The 24,173-nt window shown below is 38.3% G+C and overlaps 1 protein-coding gene across 4 annotated transcripts in view; it reads right to left on the bottom strand.

Annotated features, from left to right (window-relative positions):
- AGK (acylglycerol kinase) overlaps window positions 1-23,783 on the bottom strand; it is a 105,691-nt gene extending 81,908 nt beyond the window's left edge. For 2 of the 4 annotated variants that reach the window (XM_058297491.1, XM_071215316.1), the window contains exons 1-3: window positions 23,676-23,734; window positions 20,024-20,100; window positions 19,139-19,256 (exon numbers count right to left, since the gene is read on the bottom strand). In XM_058297491.1, coding sequence (XP_058153474.1) covers window positions 19,139-19,239 — 101 coding nt within the window. In that variant the 5' untranslated portion in view covers window positions 19,240-19,256; window positions 20,024-20,100; window positions 23,676-23,734. Of the gene's footprint in view, window positions 1-19,138; window positions 19,387-20,023; window positions 20,101-23,675 lie in introns of those variants that run through there. The other 2 variants (XM_058297490.2, XM_071215315.1) reach the window with 2 other exon arrangements.
- Between the last annotated feature and the right edge of the window lie 390 nt (window positions 23,784-24,173).

Here is a 24,173-nt window from a genome sequence, read left to right as displayed (position 1 = left end):
GCAAAACCCATCTCAAGTTTAGATTTTTATAACAACCACTTCAATTTATCCAAGGATTCTAGAATAATTAATCATTACATTGCCAGTGGCTGTGTCCACTGCTTGTCCCATGGAGCAGCAAGGATGGAGCGGAAACTGAAGCAAAGATGAAAATGAACCTTAAGAGAATGATTCTCCTATGTGCAGAGAGGAACAGTTTTTTTAAACTGACTCTCTGCTCCCCAGCCCCCCTTGTTCCCACCCAAATAGATGATGGCTGCTGCAATGACTCTGCTGCACATGGAAAAATATTCAGAATTCCTGTCTAAGAGAAAGACATCTTACCAAGCAAGAGGAAATGCAGCCCACTTGATCATTTTGGACTAAAAATAGTTTAAATTCAAGAAAATAGGTAGCAATAGAACAGAAACTCCAAGGGAATGACCAAAATGCTAGTGATTTTCAAAAGGATTTTAGGACCTTCTGGTCTTTCAGTTTAACCAAAAGATGGTAGCTTTTCTTGTGCTCTTAACTTCCCCATAATGTGCTACCTACTACTGAAGAAATTTATATCTTTTTACCTCTCCCCAACATAATGAAATAAAGAAGTCCCTGAATGTCATAAGGTATAAAGGGTCGAAAAGAAATCTTACTGATTAACCATTAAACGGTTGACTGTCAATTTCAATACCCTTTAGAGTACATAAAAGAAGAGAAAGTCAGAAGCCACACAGGCAATCACTAGCATTAAAATAAAGTCCATTACAGGTGTTGCTGATAGTAAAAAGTTCAGCAAAAGAAAAAGTTAACAATTCTACCATGAAATGTGAAGGACAAGCATATAGATCTGCCTCCTACTGGGCTAGTAAGAAGTATACCAAACTTTCAACCAGGAATTTTTAAGTCAATTGGATTTCTTTAACTGGTGGTATATTTAACAAGGGCAGGATGAACATTTTTAATAATAATATAAAGCAAGCCAAGAGAATTTTTCCAAGACAATTTGCTAAAAGTGAAAGGAAGGAAGGAGAGAGGGAGGGCAGGAGAGGGGAGGGTGGGGGTGGGAAAAAGGAAAGAAGGAAGTTAGGTGCATAGTTAGCAGGAATGAATAATTCAGCATCGAAATTAATAATCGAACAAAGATAGCTGCTCCAAGAACAGACCAACACACAAGGGGCTGCAGTATCTCCTGTCTCAATAAAGCAGATCCAGCAATCCTTTGCCAAAATATGTTATACCCCACTTAATACTTAAGATTTGTGGTTTGTCCCAGAGAGAAGAATTTTCCCACTATTTAACTATGGCTTTCTGAATATTTATAACAATTTTCAAGTCTAAATCCCTGCTTTTATGATCTTTCTTTATTACTTTCTCAAAGTATGAAAACCCTACAGCAGCCAGGCAAATAAAAAGGCATCCAAACCCTAGTCTCATTTCCTGGAGATTTAAGCTTTTAAGGTTAGAAGAATCCTTACAAATTATCTAGTCCAATGCTTTTCAACCTCCCCCCACCTACCACAGTACCCATCAACCAAATATGACAATATTCCATTAGCAACGATGCTCACTACAGCAGTGATTCTCATTTGGGCAAAGATAAATACATAAACACACATACAACTTGTGTAGTTCAAACCCCAATCTCTAAGACCCGCTACCCCTCCCCATGGTGAACTTGTGTTCACTTAAGCAGGACACTCTTCATTCAACAGTGTCCACGCTCTCAAGCTCCAATAGAACAACTAACATACCTAGCCTGGGGATTTGTCCAGTTAGAAGTTTAGAAGTTACTTGAAGGCTTAGTACTAGAACTTAAGTGTCCTGATTCTGAACATGACATTCCCCCCCACCCCATACTTTTCTTTTTTCTCAGGGCATTCCCAAATGACAGAAACACAACCATTAAACCTTGTTCCACTATTTAAGCATATGCACAAACAAATGCCACCACTTACAGTAACCTCAATTCATGATTTATTTCTATAGTGATAGTAAAAAAGTATATCACAGGAAAATTACAATTAATGTAACTAACAGATGACAGTTAATGGTAATATTATAATATTTTGCAGCATTGGCAAGAAGATATTATTTCAATACTAAGGGACAACAGCAAAAGGCAAATAAGATGGTATGGGATATGAGATTTTTTTCCTTTTTTTTTAGGAGGTACTGGGGATTGACTGGAGGACCTTGTACATGAGAAGCAGGTGCTCAGCCACTGAGATACATCTGTTTCCCAATGAAAGTTCGCTTTTTCATTTGTTCATTTGTTTTTGTTTTTAGGAGGTACCAGAGATCGAACCCAAGACCTTGTACATGGGAAGCAGGCACTCAACCACTGGAGCTACATTTGCTTCCCAGGGGTTTTTTCTTTGAGCGTAATGAAAAGTTCTAAAATTGACTGAGGTGATGACAGCACAACTCTGTGATGAAAATGCAAGCCACTGAGTGTACACTTTGAATGGATTGTACAACGCAGGGGACTGTATAACACAGGGAATCCAATGGCAGATGAGGAACTATGGTTAACAGGACAAATATGAGAACATTCTCTCATGAACAATAAATACTTAATACTAATATAGGATGCTAATAATTGGGTGGTTGGGGGAAAAATACACCAAATATAAGATATGGGCTATAATTAATAAAATTTTGACAATGCTTTTTCATAATTTGTAACAAATGTTTCACAACAATGCAAGGTGTTATGATGATATGCATTTATAAATTCATAGATTTTACTATGTATTTATTATTTATGCTTGTTCATGTTTGATAAATAAAATTTTTTTTTAAAAATGGAAGAGGACTATATCTTCACCTCTCACTTCTCTTCTTAGAACATGATATTATTCTATTTTCACTCTCTTATCCTAGCCTCAGGTTGCCACAAAATTTAAACTTCTGTTCCTACCCTCTCTATCCTAATTTCACAGAAACCCAACTTAGTCAGCTAATTTCTATGGACATGGAAAAAAGATTCTGTCTCTAGCTGACTTTCTAGGTTCATGCTTAAATCCAGACCATGCCATTACCAGGTAATACTTTCGGCTGCCACTAAAATGCATCTTTTAGCTCTACCTACTTATTTCTCCTAAGTATTTTACTGACATTCTTTTATTGTTCATTCACTTCTTATACTTTCTGCTCTTTTTTTCATCCACACATTTCCACCAAACACCCCAATGTAAACATGCTATGCCAGATACTTTCCTTCCATATACTGTGTAATTTTAATTTTTCTAGGCAACCAAAATGCTAGTTTTTTCCCCATCAGCTATTAAACATTTGCATAAGCAATTACAAATAAATATGTATTGAATCTCAATGAGCTACAAAGCATTTGAATTTATTTACCTAGAGAAAGGAAAGACAGAAACAGATTTCATAGAGACTATGACAGCTTTTCAAGAAGAAACTCTAGGAAGAGAGTCCCTCCCTTTCCCCTCTTTCTCAACCCCAATAATTTTTTCTCTACAAAGAGAATGCATCAAATAGCATTTAGTTTGTTTGGGCTCCAGGGTACATGACAGACCTGGACAATTTCTGACCTATAAATGCAAAAGTTAGTAGCTAGTTTATCAGTATTTTTGCTGTTCTGTACATGAAATATTTGAAATGTCAGTTATCACCTGAAGAGAGGTTAGTTTTAGTATCAATTATGATTGTGTTCTCTGTAGTGCTTGAAATAGCTAAAACCACTGACATGAATATCTTTTAAATTATATAAAATCAAAACAAAATATAATTTAAATATACCTCTTGTCCTTCTATCTCAACCTCCATAAATATATAGGGAGGAAGCAAAATAATGACTTTTTTTAAAAAAGAGGAAATCTGTTTTCTGATAATCTAGCAAAAGAATTGAAAGGAAAAGGAATATAATTAAACTTAATTATATACAGAAAAAGGTTCCCTATTCCTTATCAAATCTGGGCTGACAAGCGTGTTACTTAATTGCCCATAAATGAGCTTCTTTAAATAGGACTATTAATACCCCAAATTTCAGCATCAGCCTGTGCATAGAGACAGAGATGAAACATGAAATGGCTGGAAAGCAAAACAAGCTGCTTTCTTAAAATTTCAACAAATTCTGAAATAAGAAAAAGTCACGAGAAGGGAAACCTCCCTCCCTTCAGATGCTGATGAAGCAGCCAGGCCCCAGACCACTGACTGTAAAGTCAGAGGCTAATTTGAACTGATTTCAAGGTAAAGCATCTGCTTTGTCAGAAACCCCAGAGATGCTGCAAAATGAAGTACGAGACATTACTGTGACCATAATCTGTACCAAAAGAAAAAATATGAGTCTACTGAAGAGTGTCTCGTGCATAATTTACCCTTGGATTCTAATACATTTCTCCCTGGATATTCTGTCAGTGTCTCAAATTCAACGTATCTAAAATGGGATATAATACCTCCTTCTTAAATCCACTTCTCCATGGAGACTTTCCACTTTCTTTACCACCAATTATTCCAGTCTTGAAACTAAAAATGACTTCTTCTACCTTCCTCTTCTTCAACCAAACAGCCAATCACTTAGTAATAATAACAGCTATAATTTATAAGCTGGATAGTTATATCAGGCACTTGATATACAGCATCTCATTTGATCCTTAGAGCTACCTTGCAAAACTATTATCTCCATTATGCTAATATGAAAACTGAAGTTCAGAGGTTAAGTTGGTTACTTAGTTAATGAGTAGTGAAACCCAAACCAAGTCAACCTGCCTTCTGTGCCCACACTGTATTCTTCATACAGTCACAATCTCCTATCTATCTATTTAATTTTCCACTCCTACTGCTACCATCCTCATTCAGGCCTTTATTACCTATGACATTTTGAAGCTTTTTGTGGATCCCAGAAAAGGTCATGTCCTTAGAGTGAATCCATTTCTGTGCATGTAAACCTACCGTAGGTAGGAATTCTTGATTAAATTACTTCTATTAAGGGCATTTGATTAGATTGTGTGACCAAAGGTGGGTCTTAATTCTCTTACTGGAGTCCTTTATGAATGGAGGACTAAAAGCAGCAGACATAGGAAAAAGCTGCAGAGACAGAAAAACCTGGAGAGGCTGAGGAAGAGGCCCCAGGGGCCAGAGGCTGGAACCAGCAGAGCACAGAGGCACGGAAAAAGGCAACTGAGAAGCTGAAAGGAGCTGAAGAAGAGGGGAGAGATAAGCCAACTCCTGATTGCCCACAGTGGAACTCAAGGAGAAAGCAAGCCTGGAGGAGAAAGCAGAGCCACCATTATGCCCTGCCATGTGCCTGATCGCCTGCAGCTGCAACTCAGTGAGACAGCATCTCTTGATGTCACCTTGATTTGGACATTTCCACAGCCTCAGAACTGTAAGCTTTTAACCTAATAAACTGCCATTATAAAAGCCAAAACCACTTCTGATACATTGCTCCCAGCAGCTTTTACCAACTAAAACATTACTTTATATGTACACTCCTGAAATGCTCTCTCAGCCTTCAGACTTACATCCCCCAAATGTATCCTGCACTTCCGGAGTACCACTTTGTTCACAACACTCCCCTCCCCTTAAAATCTTAACTGAGCCTTCACTGCTGACCAAATACTACAAACTTCCTCTATTCAAAGCCTTCTATAATCTGGCTTCTCCCCCATTCTATTTTAAAATACAACTCTACAGTCAAATCCAATTCTTTGCCAATCTCCAAAAATAAACTGTATTTCCATTTTGTGCCTTCACTCAAGTCATTACTATCACCTAGAACACTGCCCCACTCATCCCACAAGGCCCAAGTCATATGACCAGCTTTATTACGATGCTTTTCCTGATGAAGCAAAAAGAGGAGGTAAAGACACACACTGAATGAATATTTTCTTTGTCCAGGTACTGTTCTAAGCAAATCAACATAAAAATCCAATGAGACAGGTACTACCATTAGCTCCAATTTATTTAAGTAACTAATCCAGAGTCACATAGCTGGTAATTGAGATTCAAACCCATACAGTCTGACTCTGAGCTCACCTTCTTCAACCATTATGCTCTAGTTAACTTTCAAAAGTCATCCTTAACTTTCCAATGAATAGATCAGGCTGATCACACCTGAATCCACTGATCAAACTTACCACCAAAGCAGAACAGCCAGACACTAGGTGCCGCCTGGTTTGATTCAACAAGAAATCCACACCACTGCCTTAGAAAGCATTCCTGCCTCCCAAATTATACCTCAATCTATAATCATGCCTCCAGATCAGTGTATCTCAAATTCTAATGTGCACACAAATCACATGCAGTCTTGCTAAAATGTGGATTCCAGATTCAGTAGGTCTGGATTGGGGCCTGAGAGTCTATTTCTAATAAGCTCCCAGTAGATAAAAATGATGCTGGTCCACAGCCCCATAGTTTGATGAACCGGTCTCTAGATTCTGGATCTAATCACCAGTTAACAAGACATATGAGGAGTAGAGGAATAAATTAAACTCATAGTTGGAACTTAAGCGAGGCAAGTGAGGTACTCACTCAAGTGCAAGATTTAAGGGAACAGTAAAAAACTCAGTTGGAGATGAATATTTTAATATGATATTTTTAAAATGAAATTTAATGCAAAAATCCCATGATAAACACATATTAAAATTTTAAATAAAGTCAAGATCAGTATTACTGATTTTTCTTTTTGCCTCAGGCTCCAATATGGCGCCACACAGCAGTAAACACCATAAGGAAGTTATCTGGCAAATCTAGAGAATGAAAAATGTGACAGGGCAAATGCAGTCCTGGACCCTAAAACAAATACATATATAAAAAGGAGAGAGTATTATAATTTAAATGAGACTTAAGAGACACAGAAACCAAATGTTTTGATACTTATCTGAGCATGACTAGTTGTAAAACAGACAATTAGGGGAGCAAAGGAGAAATATAAACATGGACTGGGTATTAGATGACATAAAATAATTATTTTTAATTTTGTTAGGTTCATGATAATGTCATAGTGATTTTTTTACAGTATTTATTGAAGATAAGGAACTGAAGTATTTACAGGTGAAATAACGTAGGATATAATATGTGGGATTTGCTTTACAATACCCCCCACCAAGACAATGGCCACAGGAGTTGCTGAAGGCAGGGAGAGGGAGGAAGAGGTATGATAATGGGGCATTTTTGGGACTTGGAGTTGTCCTCAATGATATCACAGGGACAGATGCAGAACATTATATATCCTGCCAAAACCCACTGAATGGACTGAGAGAGAGTGTAAAGTACAACAGACTATAGTCCATGCTGTGTGGCAATGCTCCAAGCTGTACTTGTCAGGTGTGGTGAATGTGCCACACTGGTGAAAGAAGCTGTCAACGTGGGAGGAATGGGAGTGGCTGGGAGTGGGGCATATGGGAACCTCTTATATTTTTTAATGTAACATTTTGTGTAATCTGTGTATCTTTAAAAAAAAAAAAAGAATAAAAAAATGAAAAAAAAAAATACCCCTCACCAAAAAAAAAAAGCAGAGGGGATAGATGAAACAAGATTGGTGAAATGTTGACATCTGTTGAAGCTGGGTGATGGTACATGGGTATTTATTATACTATTCTCTCTAATTCTGTATATGTTTGAAATTTTCCATAATAAAAGGCTTTTTTAATGATCCTTTTTTCTCCTTAGATGCCTGTAACAGTTTGATATAGTTATGAATTCCAAAACTAGATACAAGATTATGTTTGTAAACTGGTCTGACCTGGGCATGATTAAATTATGATTAGGGCTTTGACTGGGCCACATCAGTAGATAAAAGGCATGGCAAAGGACAGAGTTGGAAGGTTTTTAATGTTGGAATTTTGATGTTGGGAGTTTGATGCTAAAGGCTTAAGTTGGAGCCCCAAGAAGTAAGCACACAGAGAAAAGAGAGGCAAGCCCCAGGAAGAGAGGAACCCTGAGCCGAGAGAGAAGCAAGCCCTGGGAAGAGAGGAACCAAGAAGCCTGCACAGACATTGGCAGCCATCTTGCTCCAACAAGTGGAAATAGACTTTGGTGAGGGAAGCAACCTATGCTTTATGGCCTGGTATCTGTAAGCTCCTACCCCAAGTAAATACCCTTTATAAAAGCCAATTAATACAAGGGGCTGACTAATAAAATGCCCCTAGACATTTGTACTACTCATAAGTTGCATAGCACACAGCCTCATACATCTCAAATACAAACAGCTGCTATTTTAAATACATGCCAGCAACTGAGATTATCCCATGTCAGTCTCACAATAATGTTGTTACATAAAACTTCCAAGTTTAAATAACTTGTCTAAAATCACACATCCAGAAAGTGGCAGAGCCAGGACTCAAGCCCATACCTGTCTGAAGCATTAAATTATACTACTTATGTTATGCCATCTGGGTTTTATGGTATTTTACAGTACCACAGCCCCCACTTATATTTCTTTGTATCCCACATGGTACCTAAGGCATAGTAACCATTATGAGACTCATTATGAGAGGTCAAGATCAAGAATCCCTGGTTTCAAATCATGGCTCTTACACTTTCTAGCTGTATGGCTTTGGGCAAAGTTTTTAATCTTGCTGTCCCTCAGTTCCTTCATCTATATGGGACTATAAAATCTTTTCGTAGAATTGTTAGGAAGATAAAATCAGTTAATAAACATAAAGCGCTTAGAATCATGCACATAGTAAGCACTGATTGAGTGTTAGCTATTATCATTATCATTACTAAGTGCTTAATAAATTGAATGACACTGAATACATCCCTCTGATAAACTAATAATCATTTACTTTTACCTCTTGTAAGCAATTTTTTTTTTTTTGTCATAGAATTTGAGAGGTGGGCTCCCATTGATGCTTACAAAAGCCAATGTATAGTAATTAAGACTAATGTTCCTATGTTCAAAGAAAAAAAAACTCCAACACTAATTGTGGTAGTTGGATATTGTTTATGAATTCCAAAAATAGATACTGGATTGTGTTTGTAAACTGATCTGTTTCTCTGGGTGTATTAAATTGTATTAGATCCAGAGGTTTCACGTTTACTTTATTAAATCAAGATTAGGGCTGTTATTTGACCATGTCATTAGGGCATGCAGGGTTGAGTCCCCACCCCCTCAGTGGGGATAAAATAGACTCTCACACAGAAGTAGATACAAAGAGAAGATACACAGAGGATCTTGTGACCTGGGAAGACAGAAGAGATTATGCCAGCCTATAGCTGAGATCAGAAGAAGCTGGGGCCATGGAGCCTTAAGAGGAAGAAGGAAGGCTGAACCCTCACAGACACAAATGACTTTGGGTGACAAAGTACCTCTTATGGTACCTTAAGTTGAACTCTTTATGGCCTTGTAACTGTAAGCTTTTACCCCAAATAAATACCCTTCATAAAAGCCAACAGACTTCTGATACTTTGGATCAGCACCCCTTTTGGCTGACTAATACACTAATAAAAATCTAGGGTATAAGAGAACCCAGAATCATTACTACTGCATCACATTTACTTTGCAAGCTTAATGCCAAGGGATTTGGGAAATTTAAAAATCTCCAGGAAAGTATAAGGAATCCAGCTAAGCTGAGAGGATAGATGCTCCTGAATCCCAGGTCACAGGCTCAGGTGAGAAGCAGAGCTGGCCCCAGAAGCACTAACCCAAAGCAGTAAGCTGACAAGTATGAACCAGAACAAAGCAGGGACAAAGCTATTGTTAAATGCTGAGCCAAAAGGGTTAGTTGACAAGTTATGCCAACACTTACCAAAATCATGGAAAGACAGACCACAGCTGGGGTGAGCAAGGACAAGGTCTCAATAATGAAAGGAACAATCTGAGCTCAAGACAGATAGACAATGGTTCAGCCATGGCTTCCTGGTTTTCACTGCTTATGCCCTGCCTCTTTTGTGGTTATGCTATGTCATAAAACTACAATTTCCCAATTGCCTTCTTACATATGGAATCTGAAATAAATAATAAGTTCAGGTGTAACAAGACCATCTGGCAGATCCTTGTTTTCCGTTCCAACTGGCTGCTGTCTCTCTCAGTCACCAGCAGCACTTTGTTTTAACTCCAAAGTATTGAGTATTTATTATATCAAACTTACTCACACAATAACAACAATTACTACCATTTATTGAACCCTTACTAAGAGCTTTACTGATATCCAGTTTAATCCTTCAATAACCTAATAAGGAAGGTACTGCTATTATCTCCATTTTACAGATGAAGAACCTAAGGCTTAGAGAGCCCAAGGTCACAGTGCTAGAAGTGTCAGTTGTGGCTCCAGAGACACATTTTACACTACACGGCCTCCTTTCTTATTCTACTTTTTATTAGATGACTCTTTGTTACCAAAAGTGTTAGAAATGGGTAAGAGACCATGGCAGGTAAACTGCTGACATGATGAACTGAACAATCTGGACCGTAATCTCCTCTGTGGAACTCAGAAACCTTGGTAAGAGCAGTTGAAGAGGAATGAGCAATACCTAAATTCTCTTTACTTTGGCAAACAGGGTCATTTCCTCCTCTTCACTTGCTCTTACCAATTCCTGAGAGCAGTCCCTGCTACTGCTGTCAACCACTGCAAACTGCTGTGGGGAAAATTATACAAAGGGGGAAAAATCACATATTTTGTCTTTGAAACCTCGGGGAAGGGAGAAAAAAGAAGGGGAAAGAATTCCCAAAGGAGACAAAAACATATATATATATACACACACACACACACACACACACACACACACATAGTAATGATGAAAGAAAGCCTAGAAATAAATACCTGGCATCAAAACACAAAGTAAGGGCAGCAACAAAAAGCAGTACAGAGAAAAATTAATTGAAATATGCAATCTTCCCTACATCTATTGCAAAAAACTTTTTCCTTAAAAAATACAGTTTATTAAACTCAGTTTACAGTTTATTAAATTCACATTGTTGTTAAAAATCTTAAAATCAACATCAAAATACAGCCACTTTGGATTATTGTCATGTGGCTCCTTTATCAAGAGACACTATTTTTCCTATTAAAGGGAGGGGAAAATATCAAATACATAAAATAAAACAATTTGTTTTGTAAAATGAGAAATGTAAAATATTGTATTCACTAGCCTTAAAAATCAAGAACAAGGAATGTAAAACTCTATAAGTAAAAATAAATTATATACTTCTCGAATTAACTCAGTAATAAAAGGTAGTGAATTAATGATAAATACAACAACATGGATGAATCTCAATTATGCTAAGAGAAAGACGACTTACAGGAAAGAGTGCAAACTGTATAAGTCTACTGATATAAAGTCCTAGAACAGAAAAACATTAATCTAAGATGGGGGAAAATCAGAACAATGGTGGGGCATGGGGGTTGACGTGACGGGACATGAAGAAACTTGAGGTGATAGTAATGTTCTATATCATGCTAGGGATGGGGTTATGCAGATGTGTATGCACTGCCAAAACTGAGCAAATGTATTAATATACTTAACATTTGTGCATTTCACTGGTTATAAATTTTACATCAAAGGGAAAAACACTGTTAACAAATATTGAATTCTAATTACTGATATGCATGTTCGAATTTCTAGGTTAAAGTATACTGATGTCTATAATTTACTTTGAAGTGCATCAGAAAAGATTAATAGAGGGATGGACAGAGAGATTTGTGATAATGCAAATTCAGTAAAATCTAGAATCAACTTTATTATCTGTTTAAAAATTTACACAATAAAGTGATTGAAAAAAGAATGTACTCAAAAGATAACCAACAGAATGGGAAAATTATTTGGAAACAATGTCTCTGATAAGTGTTTAAAATAGAAAATATATAAGAACTTCTACAATTCAACAACATAAAAACAATTAAAAAGGACTTATGACATTTCTCCAAAGAAGGTACACAAATGGCAATAAGCATATGAAAGATGCACATCATTAACCACTAGGGAAATGCAAACCAAAACCATAATGAGATACTACCTCACACTTACTAGAATGAGTTACAAAAACTTTTTTTTTAATTAAAAAAAAAAAACAACAGAAAATAACAAGTACTGGTGAGAATGCAGAAAAATAAGAACCCTTACACATGATTGGTAGGAATGTAAAATGATGCACCTGCTATGGAAAATAGTTTGTTCCTCAGAAAGTGAATATAGAATTAATATATGACCTGGCGATCTCACTTCTAGGTGTATATTCAAAAGAACTGAAAGTAGGGACCTGGACAGATATTTGTACACCAATGTTCACAGCAACATTCTTCACAATAGCCAGATGAATGGATAAACAACATGTGATATATATATATATATATATATATATACATATATATATATAATGGAAAATCACTTAACTGTTATAAGGAATGAAGTTCTAATACATGCTACTACATAGATGGACCTTGAAGTCATTATGTTGAGTGAAATAAATCAGATATACAGGATAGATATTATATGCTTCCACTTGATAAAACAGCTAGAATATGTAAATTTGTAGAGAGAGAGAGTACAGGCTGGGGGTCTCATAATAGGGAATTAAAGCATAATGGGTATAGGGTTTCTGTTTGGGGTGATAGAAAAGCTCTGGTAATGGACAGTGGTGAGGGTAGTACAACATTGTAAATGTGATTTATGCCACAGAATTGTATGCTTGAAGTGGCTGACATGGGAAAGTGTATGTTGTATATATATAGATATATATGTGTTCCCACAATTTCCTTAAAAAAGAGCAACTGAAAAGACAGTAACAATTAAATATAATATATGATCCTGGACTGGATCTAATAATGGAAGAGAAAAGGCCCAAAGGACATTATTGAGATATAAAAAAATTGGAATACACACTTTATACCAATGTTAAAGTTCTTGAACTTGATAACTGCATTTAAAATGGATATCTTTCCATAAGTGAATTATCTTGTTCTTAGGATATGTACACGGTATTATGTGTTCAACAGACTCTCAAATGTTTAGAAAACAGACAGATGGACTAATAGACTGACAGTTAGATAGAAACAGCAAATATGGCAAAATGTTAAAATGTGTGGATCCAGGTATGCAGAGAGGTTATGTTGCAGTTCTCAGTATGGGTTTTGTATTATTTTTGCAAATTCCCTGTAAGTCTGAAATTATTTCAAAATAGACAGTTTATAGAAAAAATAAGAGGTGCAATGGACACAACCAATCCAAGGTCCACAGAGAAAAGGTGGCACTGGAGTGGGAAAAGTGGACATGGTGGCTGATGGGTATGGGGAATGGCAGGAAGAGATGAGAGGTGGAGGCGCCTTTGGGACTTAGAGTTGCCCTGGATGGTGCTTCAGGGGCAATCACCGGACATTGTAAATCCTCCCAGGGCCCACTGGATGGAATGTGGGAGAGTATGGGCCACAATGTAGACCATTGACCATGGGGTGCAGAGATGCCCAGAGATGTACTTACCAGGTGCAATGGATGAGTCATGATGATGGGAGTGAGGGTTGCTGGGGGGGGGAGTGGTGGGGTGGGGGTGGCAGGGTTGAATGGGACCTCATATTTTTTTAATGTAATATTTTTACAAAATCAATTAAAAAAAAAGAAAAAATAAAGAAAAAATAATATACTCAGCTATATATTACAAACAGTTAATGGAGCTAAAAGAGGAGAAAACAGTAAAAGGCAGAATGAAAGGGAAAGAACACAAGTAATGGCAAAAAAAGACAACAGGAGTCAGACAAAAACATAAAGATCTAGGCAGAGAATAACTACAAGAGAGTATAGACAATGAAGTACGATCAGGAAGAGGGAGGTTCAGGTTCTTAAATGAATGTACTCGTCCCTGGGCAATGTGGTCAGTTTTCATCTTTCACCTGTATTAAATGGTAATAAATTGTGTTCTGTCTACTTAATAAAGGAGTTTTACTCCATCTGAGCAGTTAAAAATGCAACAGGGGTATATAAACCTATTAAACTCATTCAAAAGGTAATATATATATAACATATAAATATATGTTTATACATATACAGCAGAACTTATATGTTGAAATGAATGTTGCCCTTCAAAGTGGTCACCAGCAAAAAAAGTACATGGGATTTGGAGTGTGAGTAACCTGAGTCCAAATTCCAATCCCGCCAATACGTAGCCAAATCCTCAGGAAAGTTATTTAATTTCTCTGAGCCTCAGATGCCTTAGGTATTATAAGCAAATATTATTATTCTCTCACAAGCTTGTTTTTGAGGATTATATGAGATCATATATATGGTCCAGCACCAGTACAGAGTAATTATTTAATACATTTTGGTTTTTCTTTGCTCTTTTTCTACCAAATCTGCCATTACTTTACATAGTCTTGAGACACATTTTTTGAAGTTGCTGGCCAGGTGAAGAACGGCAAAAGTGTTCCAGGTGAAAGGAAGAACACATGCAAAGGCTGAGTGAGGGACAACCAAGACAAAAGCAGATCCTGAGTCTTTTATGCCATGCCAAAGAATCAGGGCCTTTCCCCTCTAGGCATTGGAGAACCAGTTAAAGATTTTCAGTAGAAGAGTGACATCATTAGAGTGAATATTCTGATGGATGAATGCATTGTACAACTCCAGAGACACTATTCACATAGAATATGTATCAAGAGAAGCAAGATGTAGGCTAGAAAAATATTGAGTCTAAAACTATATGTCATAATCAGAAAACACCATTGTAATTGTGGTCAACTAAGAAATGTGTGGAATGAGAATGGAACCCCAGGAGCACCAACATTTAAGGGACAAACAGAGCAAGACAACTTCCTAAAGCTAACTAGAAAGGTTATGGTCAAAGAGAATCAAATGTAGCAGATAGGTCAAGTAAGATAAGGACGATAAAGTATCCATTTATTTTCACAATTAAGAAGTCATTAATGGCCTTGTCAAGAGGACATTCAATCGAATGATGGGCTAGAAACTAAATTTTACTAAGCTTCTTCTAAAATGAAGGGAGAGACTGCAAGCATGAACTTCACTTTCAAAAATGGTGTAAATGGAAGAGGAGAAATGAGATAGTAAATAAATGGGAATACGCAGTTAAGTGAAGACATGTTTAAGCTAGGAAAGAGTTTGACACATAACGGAATGAAGCAAAACAGATGAGTTTAAGGATGCAAGTGAGGGAAGGGAAAATCAGTGAGAGGGTGAAAGAATGAGATGTAGATCAGAGTTGGAGGGATTATCCTTGAGTGGGAGGAAGGCAACCTCATCCACTAAAACAGAAAGAAAGAGCATAAATGTGTATGTTGGGGTAACTGCCCAGTGTCCTTTATTTTCTCTTTAAGAATGGGAGTTAAGGTTGTCTGCTAAGAATAAGGATTGTGAAGGTGGATTCAGGGAACTGAGAAATTCACAAATATTTCAAATAACTTTTGTAGCAAATGAAAGGGAACCTGACTAGGGATTTAGTGTATAATTTTCTTCAACAGGATTCAAGAGCCTGGGTGAGTGAATTCAGAAGTGGTCAGTCAATATGAATGAGACTGTGCCCTGTGAGTAATCATACCTTTGTTCTCTTGTTTGCTTCTTCTTTCATAAATAAAATATGTGCCAAGTACCTACAATGTGCTGGGCCTTGGGGAAACAACTTTGAGCAAGACAAACAGGGCCCTTGCCATTAAAGACTTATGATATACAAGACAAAGAGAACAAAAAATTATAATAGCCATGATTACTATACAGGAGGAGTTCATGGTATTATGGAGAATATGCAAGATTGCCTAATCCAGACTAGAGTGAACAGTAAAGACTTTCTTGAAGAAATAACTTTTGAGACCTGAAGAAATTACAATTGGCTGGGGAAGAAGAGAGAGCATGTGAGGAGGGAATGACATGCACAAAGACCTCAAGGAACCCTGAAAAAGAAAGAAAATGTCAGTTTGGAGGATCTGAAAGTTCCATATGTTAAAATGTCAAATGAGGCAAGACTAGACATGTATGCAAGACCAAGTCAAGGAGAGCTGGTAAGAATTTTAGACTTAAGTTTAAAAGCATAGAAAGTCAATAATCAAATCAGCACTTTAAAAAGATCACTCTGGCAACTATATGCAAAACAGATTAGAAAGGGGCAAAAGCAGATGTAAGGAGAACAGGTAGGAGGTTATTAATAAGAATCCAGGTAAGAGATAATGATAACATAGACAAAGGTGGTGACAGAGAGGACAGACAAAAGAAAGCGAATGACTTAAGAAATACATAAGAAGCAAAATCACTTAGAATATATAGCCTGGGTGTGGGAAATGAAGATGGAGGAGGAAGGGAAAATTATGTTTAAATTTCTACTTGGAAAAATTGGGGGGATGCTAAATGGTACCAATTACTGAGAAGGAGCAGGTTTGGCAGGAAAGCTTTTTATTTTTAGTCTCTTGAATTTGAGGCACCTGTGAAGCATTCAAGTAGACATGGCAAGAGTTGAATATATAGAGAGATCTGGAGCTGAGAAGATGCCTTTACGGAGACATGAACCCGGGATCTGTCAACATACAGCTGGCAACTGATCTTGCCCAATGTGAGTGGGCAAGATCACCTAGGAGGGCACACAGTGAAAAGACAGCCTAGGGCAGGGTCTATAGAAATATGCCACTAATGCCTGAGTAGAAGGGAGCAGTAAAAGATAAGGAAGGAGAAGGGACAGACAGAGATACAGGAGGAAGAACAGGAATTTAGGAGTCAGAAGCCAAGGAAAGAAAGTGCTCCAAAGACACCCAACTGTGTCAAAAGCTTGGGTGGTGAATAAGAATGAGGAATAAAACTGGTGAGAGTAATTTTAATGCAGTCTGGATAGGAAGGATCATGACCAGGAAGTGGAGAAGCAGAGACAAATTTTTCATAAAGGTTGGCTGTCAGAAGAATGGAGCATTGAAAGGGCCAAGGAGGACATGTGAAAAATGGAGTCAAGAATGAAGTATTGGATCAAAGACTCAGATAGGAAGAAAGTGAAGAAGCAGGGAAGAGTGACAGAAAGGGAAGAAAATGTTGGGGCCAAGAGACAAGAAGTCTTAATAACATTCAAGAACAGGAGTGAGAGAATAAGAAAATTAGAATAATAGAAGGCTATAGTTTGACCTAAGATTCTAAATTTCTTTATTTCAGAAGTGGAAGAGGTAAGTGAATTCAGTATTCAACCAGTGAGAGTGAGTGGAGTTGAAAGAGAGTGGAGTAATGGTGGAAGTCCCTGGAACAGATGAAGCCAAGGAATAGAAGGAAAGGGTGCTGGATAGGTCATCCACATGGACACTGCAGGCACTGAGGAAAAGAACAGAACTTGAAGAGAAAAGGACATTGATAAGCTAGGCACCAAAGCCTGAGCCTACTATAGCCAGATCCAAAACAGGTGGAAGATTTATGGTATTACAATGTAGCCAGATACTATAAGCTTCAAAGGAAAAGGGATTTTTATAAAGAATGCAAGAGTAATGCTTTGGAATAGGTGCTGGAGAGCTAGTACCAACCCCACCTCACAGCCCATTTGAAAGGCCAGGGAACTTCTATTGAAGAAGATTTAAGAATAAGATTTTCTGGGGGAAAGAACTAGAGTGTGTAAAAGAAAGAATGTGAGGATGGGTCTGTGAAAAGGTTTGGGATATAGACATTAAAAAAGGTGGGGGGAGCAGATGTGGGTCAAGTAGTTGAGTGTCTGCTTCCCATATGAGAGGTCCCAGGTTCAATCCCTGGCCCCCGGTACCTCAAAAAAAAGGGGGGGGAGGGGAGGTTAAATGGTACCAAAGAATCCAGGAGAAAAGCTTGAGAAAAACAATAGGACAATAGGGGGCTACATTTTGGGCAGTAACTGTGATTGTCAAGGGTGGAAACAGAGCAGAATTAGGTCTCCAGGATACTATCAGACTTCTGGTTAAAGGTTTTTCAGGTGAAGATGCTGAGCTGATGGAGACCAGATGACCCAAACGGGACTTTTTAAGTCTCAGGAGGACACTGGCAAGAAATTATTATGCCATCTCTAAAGACTTCCTGAAGTGGGGACAAGGGTAATTCGTCAAATCTTTACCCAGCAGTAGAAACAGTTGTAATCCTCAATAAGTGAGAGACTGTCCCTGATAGAGCTAGCCATGGCCTAATTAGGTGCCTCTGCAAAGGAAATCTGAGTTGCTACCTTGGCAGGAAGGAGTCTTTCCTTGAGGACTCAAGTGTACTTAGAAGAGAGAGAAGCCAAATATCATATGCTTCATATTCCATTTATTAAAACATTTACTTTACTCTTTTTTTTAATATATTACAAATTTTAAGCTTCTAGGGTCTACTCTTTTCTTTAAATGCTAGCTAATGAAATTTGAGTGCTTAGCCTTGAGAATACTTAGAAGAGGAAAAAGATCTGTGGTCCCTACAGATGCAAAGCAGACACCATTCTGCTAATAAAGTTCTCTCTAACAGTGGTGAAATAAGAACATTCACAAAACTATCAGTATGAATTTCCTAAAAAGCATCACAGTTCTGTTTTCTATTTAACAAAGCAGTCAATTAAGACACCTGAATTTCAGAGTGTTGCTATGTACTTAAGGTGCAGCTTAATCCCCAAACAACTGCAATTTGGCTGCCTTAATTAATATCATTTTTATACAAAAGCATCTCTATTTATTTAAATCTTATTACCATGTTAACCCAGAAGAGGAGTTCTGACATTTTCTTATGCCTCCATGCCTAAATGCTGATAAAACCTAAGACTGTTGAATTTCTTATTTAAAATGTTTGAAAGTCTATGTCTCATTTAAATTAACTAGACTAATGGAGTAATGAAGAAAGTTGCAGGGCTTGGAGGAAGTACATTCAGTAAGTACGCAGCAATGAAAGTGATGGCAGATCAAGAGGATGTAGTCAGAAACTGGTCATAAAATCCCAAGGGCACACAGGAGTTTCAATCTCTCTCTACTATTAACTTGAAAAGTGACTTTTCTCTCTCTTAGTTGAGACTCAATTTCTTCACTATAAATAAAATGGAGAAAAATAGCTTCCTTCCAATCTCACTACTATAATTTATACTCACTGAAGTATAAGTGTTAACAGCTCCATAGTTTCAAGCATACAGAACTGGCTACAACAAGAAGCTTTTTGGTTTTGTTCTTAATAACATGCATTGTTTTTTTTCCGACCATAATGTTTTATAAATACAAATACAACTGAATAAGATTCTCACTTCAGCCTTTTAGGCTGTTTTGTTGTTGGGGATAAAGGTGAGGTCAAGGGGTTGTCAGATCTTTACCAGTGCTTTCCATACAGCCAATGACCTCCCCAGGTCAGCAGGCAGATCCCAGCTGTAGTTTTCTTCCAATGATTTCGAAGTGTTTTAAAGAATACAGTCATCTTCTCTAAGGGATTTGCTAAGTAAAGCCAGAGAAAGAAAGAAAGAAAGAAAAGAATGATATATATATATTTTAAAAATTATCCAGGTTAATCATAGAGACCCTCTTACCCCTTCTTCCATTCAACCTCTTAGTACTCTTTCCTTCCCTAACTTTTCTTTCTTACCACATCAACTCTGGCCTCTTCTCATCATCTTCCTTGTCTCATCAAGGTCACCTTCTTACCCACCCACTTTCCTTCCCTTTCTTCCTTCCCTTCTTTTTTTTTTTTTTTTTTTTTTACTTTTTCTTCATTGTATTAGGAGGAGGAGGGCAAAGGGCAAAGAAAGGGATTCCAGCCTTACAATCTCACTATACCACTGTTAACAATATATGTCTGTCTATTATATAAAGGACCCAACATCAAATATAGTAATGTAAAGGTCTTATTGAAAACTAGAAGAAAAGGCCCTGATAGAAAAATGAGCAGAGAACCTGCTTAGAAAACTCATAGAAGAGGAAATGCATGTGGCTATGCAAAAATGTTCAACTTCCAGAGTAATCAAAGACATACAAATTACAATGAATTATCACTATTCACTATAAAATTAACAATTTTCTTAAATGATCATATCCACTGATGACGAGATAAAATGAGACAGGAACATCACAGCCATGTAAGGAAGGGAATTTAGCATAAACTTTCTAAAAGGCACAGTGACAATATAAATCTTTGTTTTTTTCCTTCATGGCACTTACCATCTGATAAATCCTAAATTTATTTGCTGATTTGTTTATGAACTTACCCCACTGGAATGTAAACTCCAGGAGAGTAAGGACTTTGTTGTGGTCCCTGCTGTATGCCCAGGGCCTAAAAGAAGATCTGGCACATAACAGGCATTCATTAAATATTTGTTGAATGATTAAACCATGTAGCCATTAAAATGCTGTCACTAAAATTTTTACTGTTGTAAAAAATACTCAAAATAATACATTAGGTAAAATTAGCAGAACGAAAAGCCATATGAAATTAGTATTATCCCAATTATAGTCAAGCATGAACATAAAGACAACAAATTTAAAAGGGGAAATGGATGTGGCTCAAGCAGTTGGGTGCCTGCCTCCCACACGGGAGGTCTCAGGTTCAGTTCCCGATGCCTCCTAAAGAAGACGAGCAGATGCAACAAGCAGATGTGATGAGCTGATGCAACAAGTAGACTCAATGAGCAGGGAGCAGATGTGGTTCAAGCAGATGGGCACCCGCCTCCCTCAAGGGTTCCTGGTGAAAAAGAGCAGAGACAACTAGCAGACACGGCCAGTAGACAATGAGCAGGCAGACAAGGGACCCATCTCAGGGAAGAAAAAATTTAAAGTAATTCACTCTTGGTTGTGGGATGATGGGTGTTTTTTCTTTTCTTTTTAAACATCTGCTTATTTCTCTCCCCTCGTTTTGTGCTCACTGTCTGCTCTGTGTCCAATTTGCTGTGTGTTCTTCTGTGTCTGCTTGTCTTCTCTTTAGGCAGCACTGGGAACAGATCTTGGGACATTCAGGAGTAGGAGAGACGTGCTCAATCTCTTGGGCCACCTCAGCTCCCTGATCTACTACATCTCTTATTGTCTCTTCTCTGCGTCTCTTTTTGTTGCATCATCTTGAAGTGCCAGCACTCCACATTAGCCAACACTCCGTGTGGCCAGCACTCCTGCAACAGGCCAGTACTCCTGCACGGGTCAGCACTCTGCACGGGCCAGCTTGTCTTCACCAGGAAGCCCTGGGAATCAAATCCTGGACTTCCCATGTGGTAGACAGGAGCCCAATCACTTGAGCCACATCCGCTTCCCCTTTTTTCTTTTTAAAATTGCAACACATTTCCTAAATTTTCTAAAATAAATTTCTAAATCAAATTATTTCCTAAACAGATAAAAGTATAAACAAAAAATTAAGTCTGTATATGGGTGTGGTAAAGAGGCCAAGCGGGGGAAAAAGCTACTTTCACTGAAGATTCTAATTTTATCAAAATCTACCATGAGGCCAGTGCCAGGGAAGCCACCCTCTCCTAAATCTAGTACACAGTCCAGGCCAGTGCATAAAGGATCCCATCTGAGTCTATCTGAGTCTCGAACAACTCCTAGCCATTTGACTCTAAACCACTCTCTTCATTCAACAGATCTTTAATAAGATCCTCTGTGCTAGACTCTGTGCTAAGTGCCAGAGCAGAGAATAATAAGTCTCTATTCTCAAGTGCTCACAATTGTAAAAGCCACAATTACAATACAGTGGGATTAATGTTGAAGGGTAAGCACAACGCTCCATGAGCATCTACAAAAATGAACCTATCCTAGACTAGATTGGGGGTTACAGGAAGTACATGGTCAGGGAGTGATATTTAAACTTAATCTTGAAGGATGAGTAAGAGTCAGCAAAGTAAAGAAGGAGCTAAAGAGACCGACACATACAAAGGCACAGAACACAACAAGGTGTATTCAGGAAAACACAGGTAGGTAGTCAGGTTTGGATAAAGAGCTGGTTAAATGTGAGAGAGTATCTAGAACATGGGCTCTCTAACTTTAGTGCAGAAGTTGTTAAAATGAAGAGAATTTATTAAAAATGCAGATTCTAGGGTATTACCCAGCCAAGATTCTGATTTACTCTGGAATTGGGCTTAGTTGTGTTCATTTTTAACAAGTACTCCCATGATTTTAATGGAACTCAACAAGTACCACACTACACTTTGAGAAACAATTTAAGGATGAGGATGCAGTGGGAAAGGGGCGGGGAATCAGGAAAGACCTTTAACCAATACTAAAGTCTTTGGAAATTATGTTGAAAATGACCCCTCTCCCCACCCCACCCCCCAAAAAAAACCTTTGTGAAGATATTTAAGCAAGTGAGTGATATGATCTTTATCAAATGGTAGAATGATCACTTAAAATAGAACGGAAAATGGACTAGGGGAATTTAAGATTAAAAGCTAAAGAGAGACATGAAGCTAAAATTCAAAGCTAAAGAGAAATGTGATGCTATTACCATAGTCTCTAGGCTACTGAATGAGAGAAGAGACAATACAGACAGAGGATGGATTTGGGATATCTTTAGAAAACAATTTGGCCACCCTTGGTGATCAATTGACTGTGGGATGTGAGAGGAGGAACCAAACCAGGTTTTGTGCTTGGGCAACTGGTTGGAAACTTATTGCAATCATTTAGATTTGGAATATAATTTTGTAAAAGATCATATGTGCAGTTTAGGAGATACTGAGTTTGAGATAACTGTGAGGGAGTCAAGTAGAAATGTCCAGGGGAAGTCTGAAAAATAAACTGTTTGAAACTAGGAGAAACTGTCTGGGTGAAGATGTAGATTTGGGAATCAAAGGTGTAAAGGAGGTCAAGTGCAGCTAAAATCACCCCAAGTGACAGTAGAAAGTGAGAAGAATGCCAGTAAGTTAGAAGACAATCTAAGAATCAATAAAAGTCTGTTTAATGACCATACCCAACCCAGTAGAACTACCTTTTTCTCACAGGTGATTCATGTGTTATGAAAACAATGTGGAAACATGCAGGCTACCTAGAAGTTGTTTCAAATCCTCACGTTTTGGTAGTGAAGAATCTGGGTAAGTCATTTAACCTCAACCTCTATTTCTTAACTAGTTAAATGAGGATACCACCACCTGCTCTGATTACCTAGTTTGATAAATGTTCTACCGCTGTGAATGAACTTTGTAAATTTTTCTATTAGGATGGTTGTCATTATAAAAAGTAGCTAACAATGTATATACCTTCTAAGTAACAGAATTCTAAATCCCCAATCTCAATAGAAGTCTAAATTTTAAACGTTCAATTAACATTGCTCGTTGGAAAAGCAATTCATTTTTTCAAAGAACTCCCAAATTATTAATAGTATTCAATCCCCTGGGCCTGTACGTGGGTGTTTTCTCACTAGACTGAATCCCTCAAGGACAGTTTCTGTTTATCCATCTCTGTCTAGCATCAGAGGCTGGTAAAGAGCCAGAATGAATGAACCAATCAACCCATAAATCGATCAGAAACTATTCGCCCCATCTTACAAATAAGCACTCTGACGTCTAAGAAGAAAGCGATACATGTAAGGGTCGCCCAAGGTAGAGGCAGATCTGGAACTTGCACCCAGGACAACTGAGTCCGGCTGGACAACAGAGACCACATGATGATCAGCGCGCAGCCCCTTCCCCGCCGCGCTCCTCCTCCCGGGCACCGCCCGCCGGGCCTTCACTGTCTTCTTACAGCCGAGCCGCAGCTGTCAGCAAGCGCGGCCCCAGCTTTCCAAAGCCTACGTCCCGACGCCGGGGACCCTTCCACCCGGGTCCCGGCCGCTCCCTCCCGAGCTTGGCTCCTGAGACTCCACCCTGCATCCCGGAACCCTCGTTCACTTTTCGTCCCAGCGCCAAAGGCTCGATTCCCCCGCCCTGGCGCGCCCGCACTCACCGCGGCGGAGCCGGATCACAGCCCAGTCTTTCCTGTGTTCTCTCTCAAGAATCCCCCCCTAGTTCAAGGGAAACCGCTGCCTCCTCCCTCGGGTTCCGACGTGAGGCTGCGCGCTCTGACCAGGCCAGGGGGTAGGGCAAGAGCCGGAACTGACGCGACAGGCAGAGTGCGGTTAGTAGGGACCATCCTGACGCTGGTGCTGCAGGACAGCAGCCATGGGTTGCATTCATTCATTCACTCACTCATTCATTCATCCATCCATCCATCCATTCACACAACAATGTTTTACTGAAAGCCTACCATGTCAAATACCATTTAAGAACTGGGAACTAAATGGAAAAATAGATGAACTAAATGAATAAAGTAATTTCAGATAGTCATAAGTGCCATGAAAAAAATAAAAGGAAAAGATAAAGGGAGCGGGATGGGGGAAACTATTTTAAATTAGTCAGACTAAGTAAGACCTTTCTCGGTAAGTGACAATTTATCTGAGACCTG

Source organism: Dasypus novemcinctus, chromosome 5 (assembly GCF_030445035.2).
Source record: "Dasypus novemcinctus isolate mDasNov1 chromosome 5, mDasNov1.1.hap2, whole genome shotgun sequence".
NCBI lineage: Eukaryota > Metazoa > Chordata > Mammalia > Cingulata > Dasypodidae > Dasypus > Dasypus novemcinctus.
Note: the sequence above shows the minus strand (reverse complement) of the source record. Positions and strands in the feature narration are given on the sequence as shown.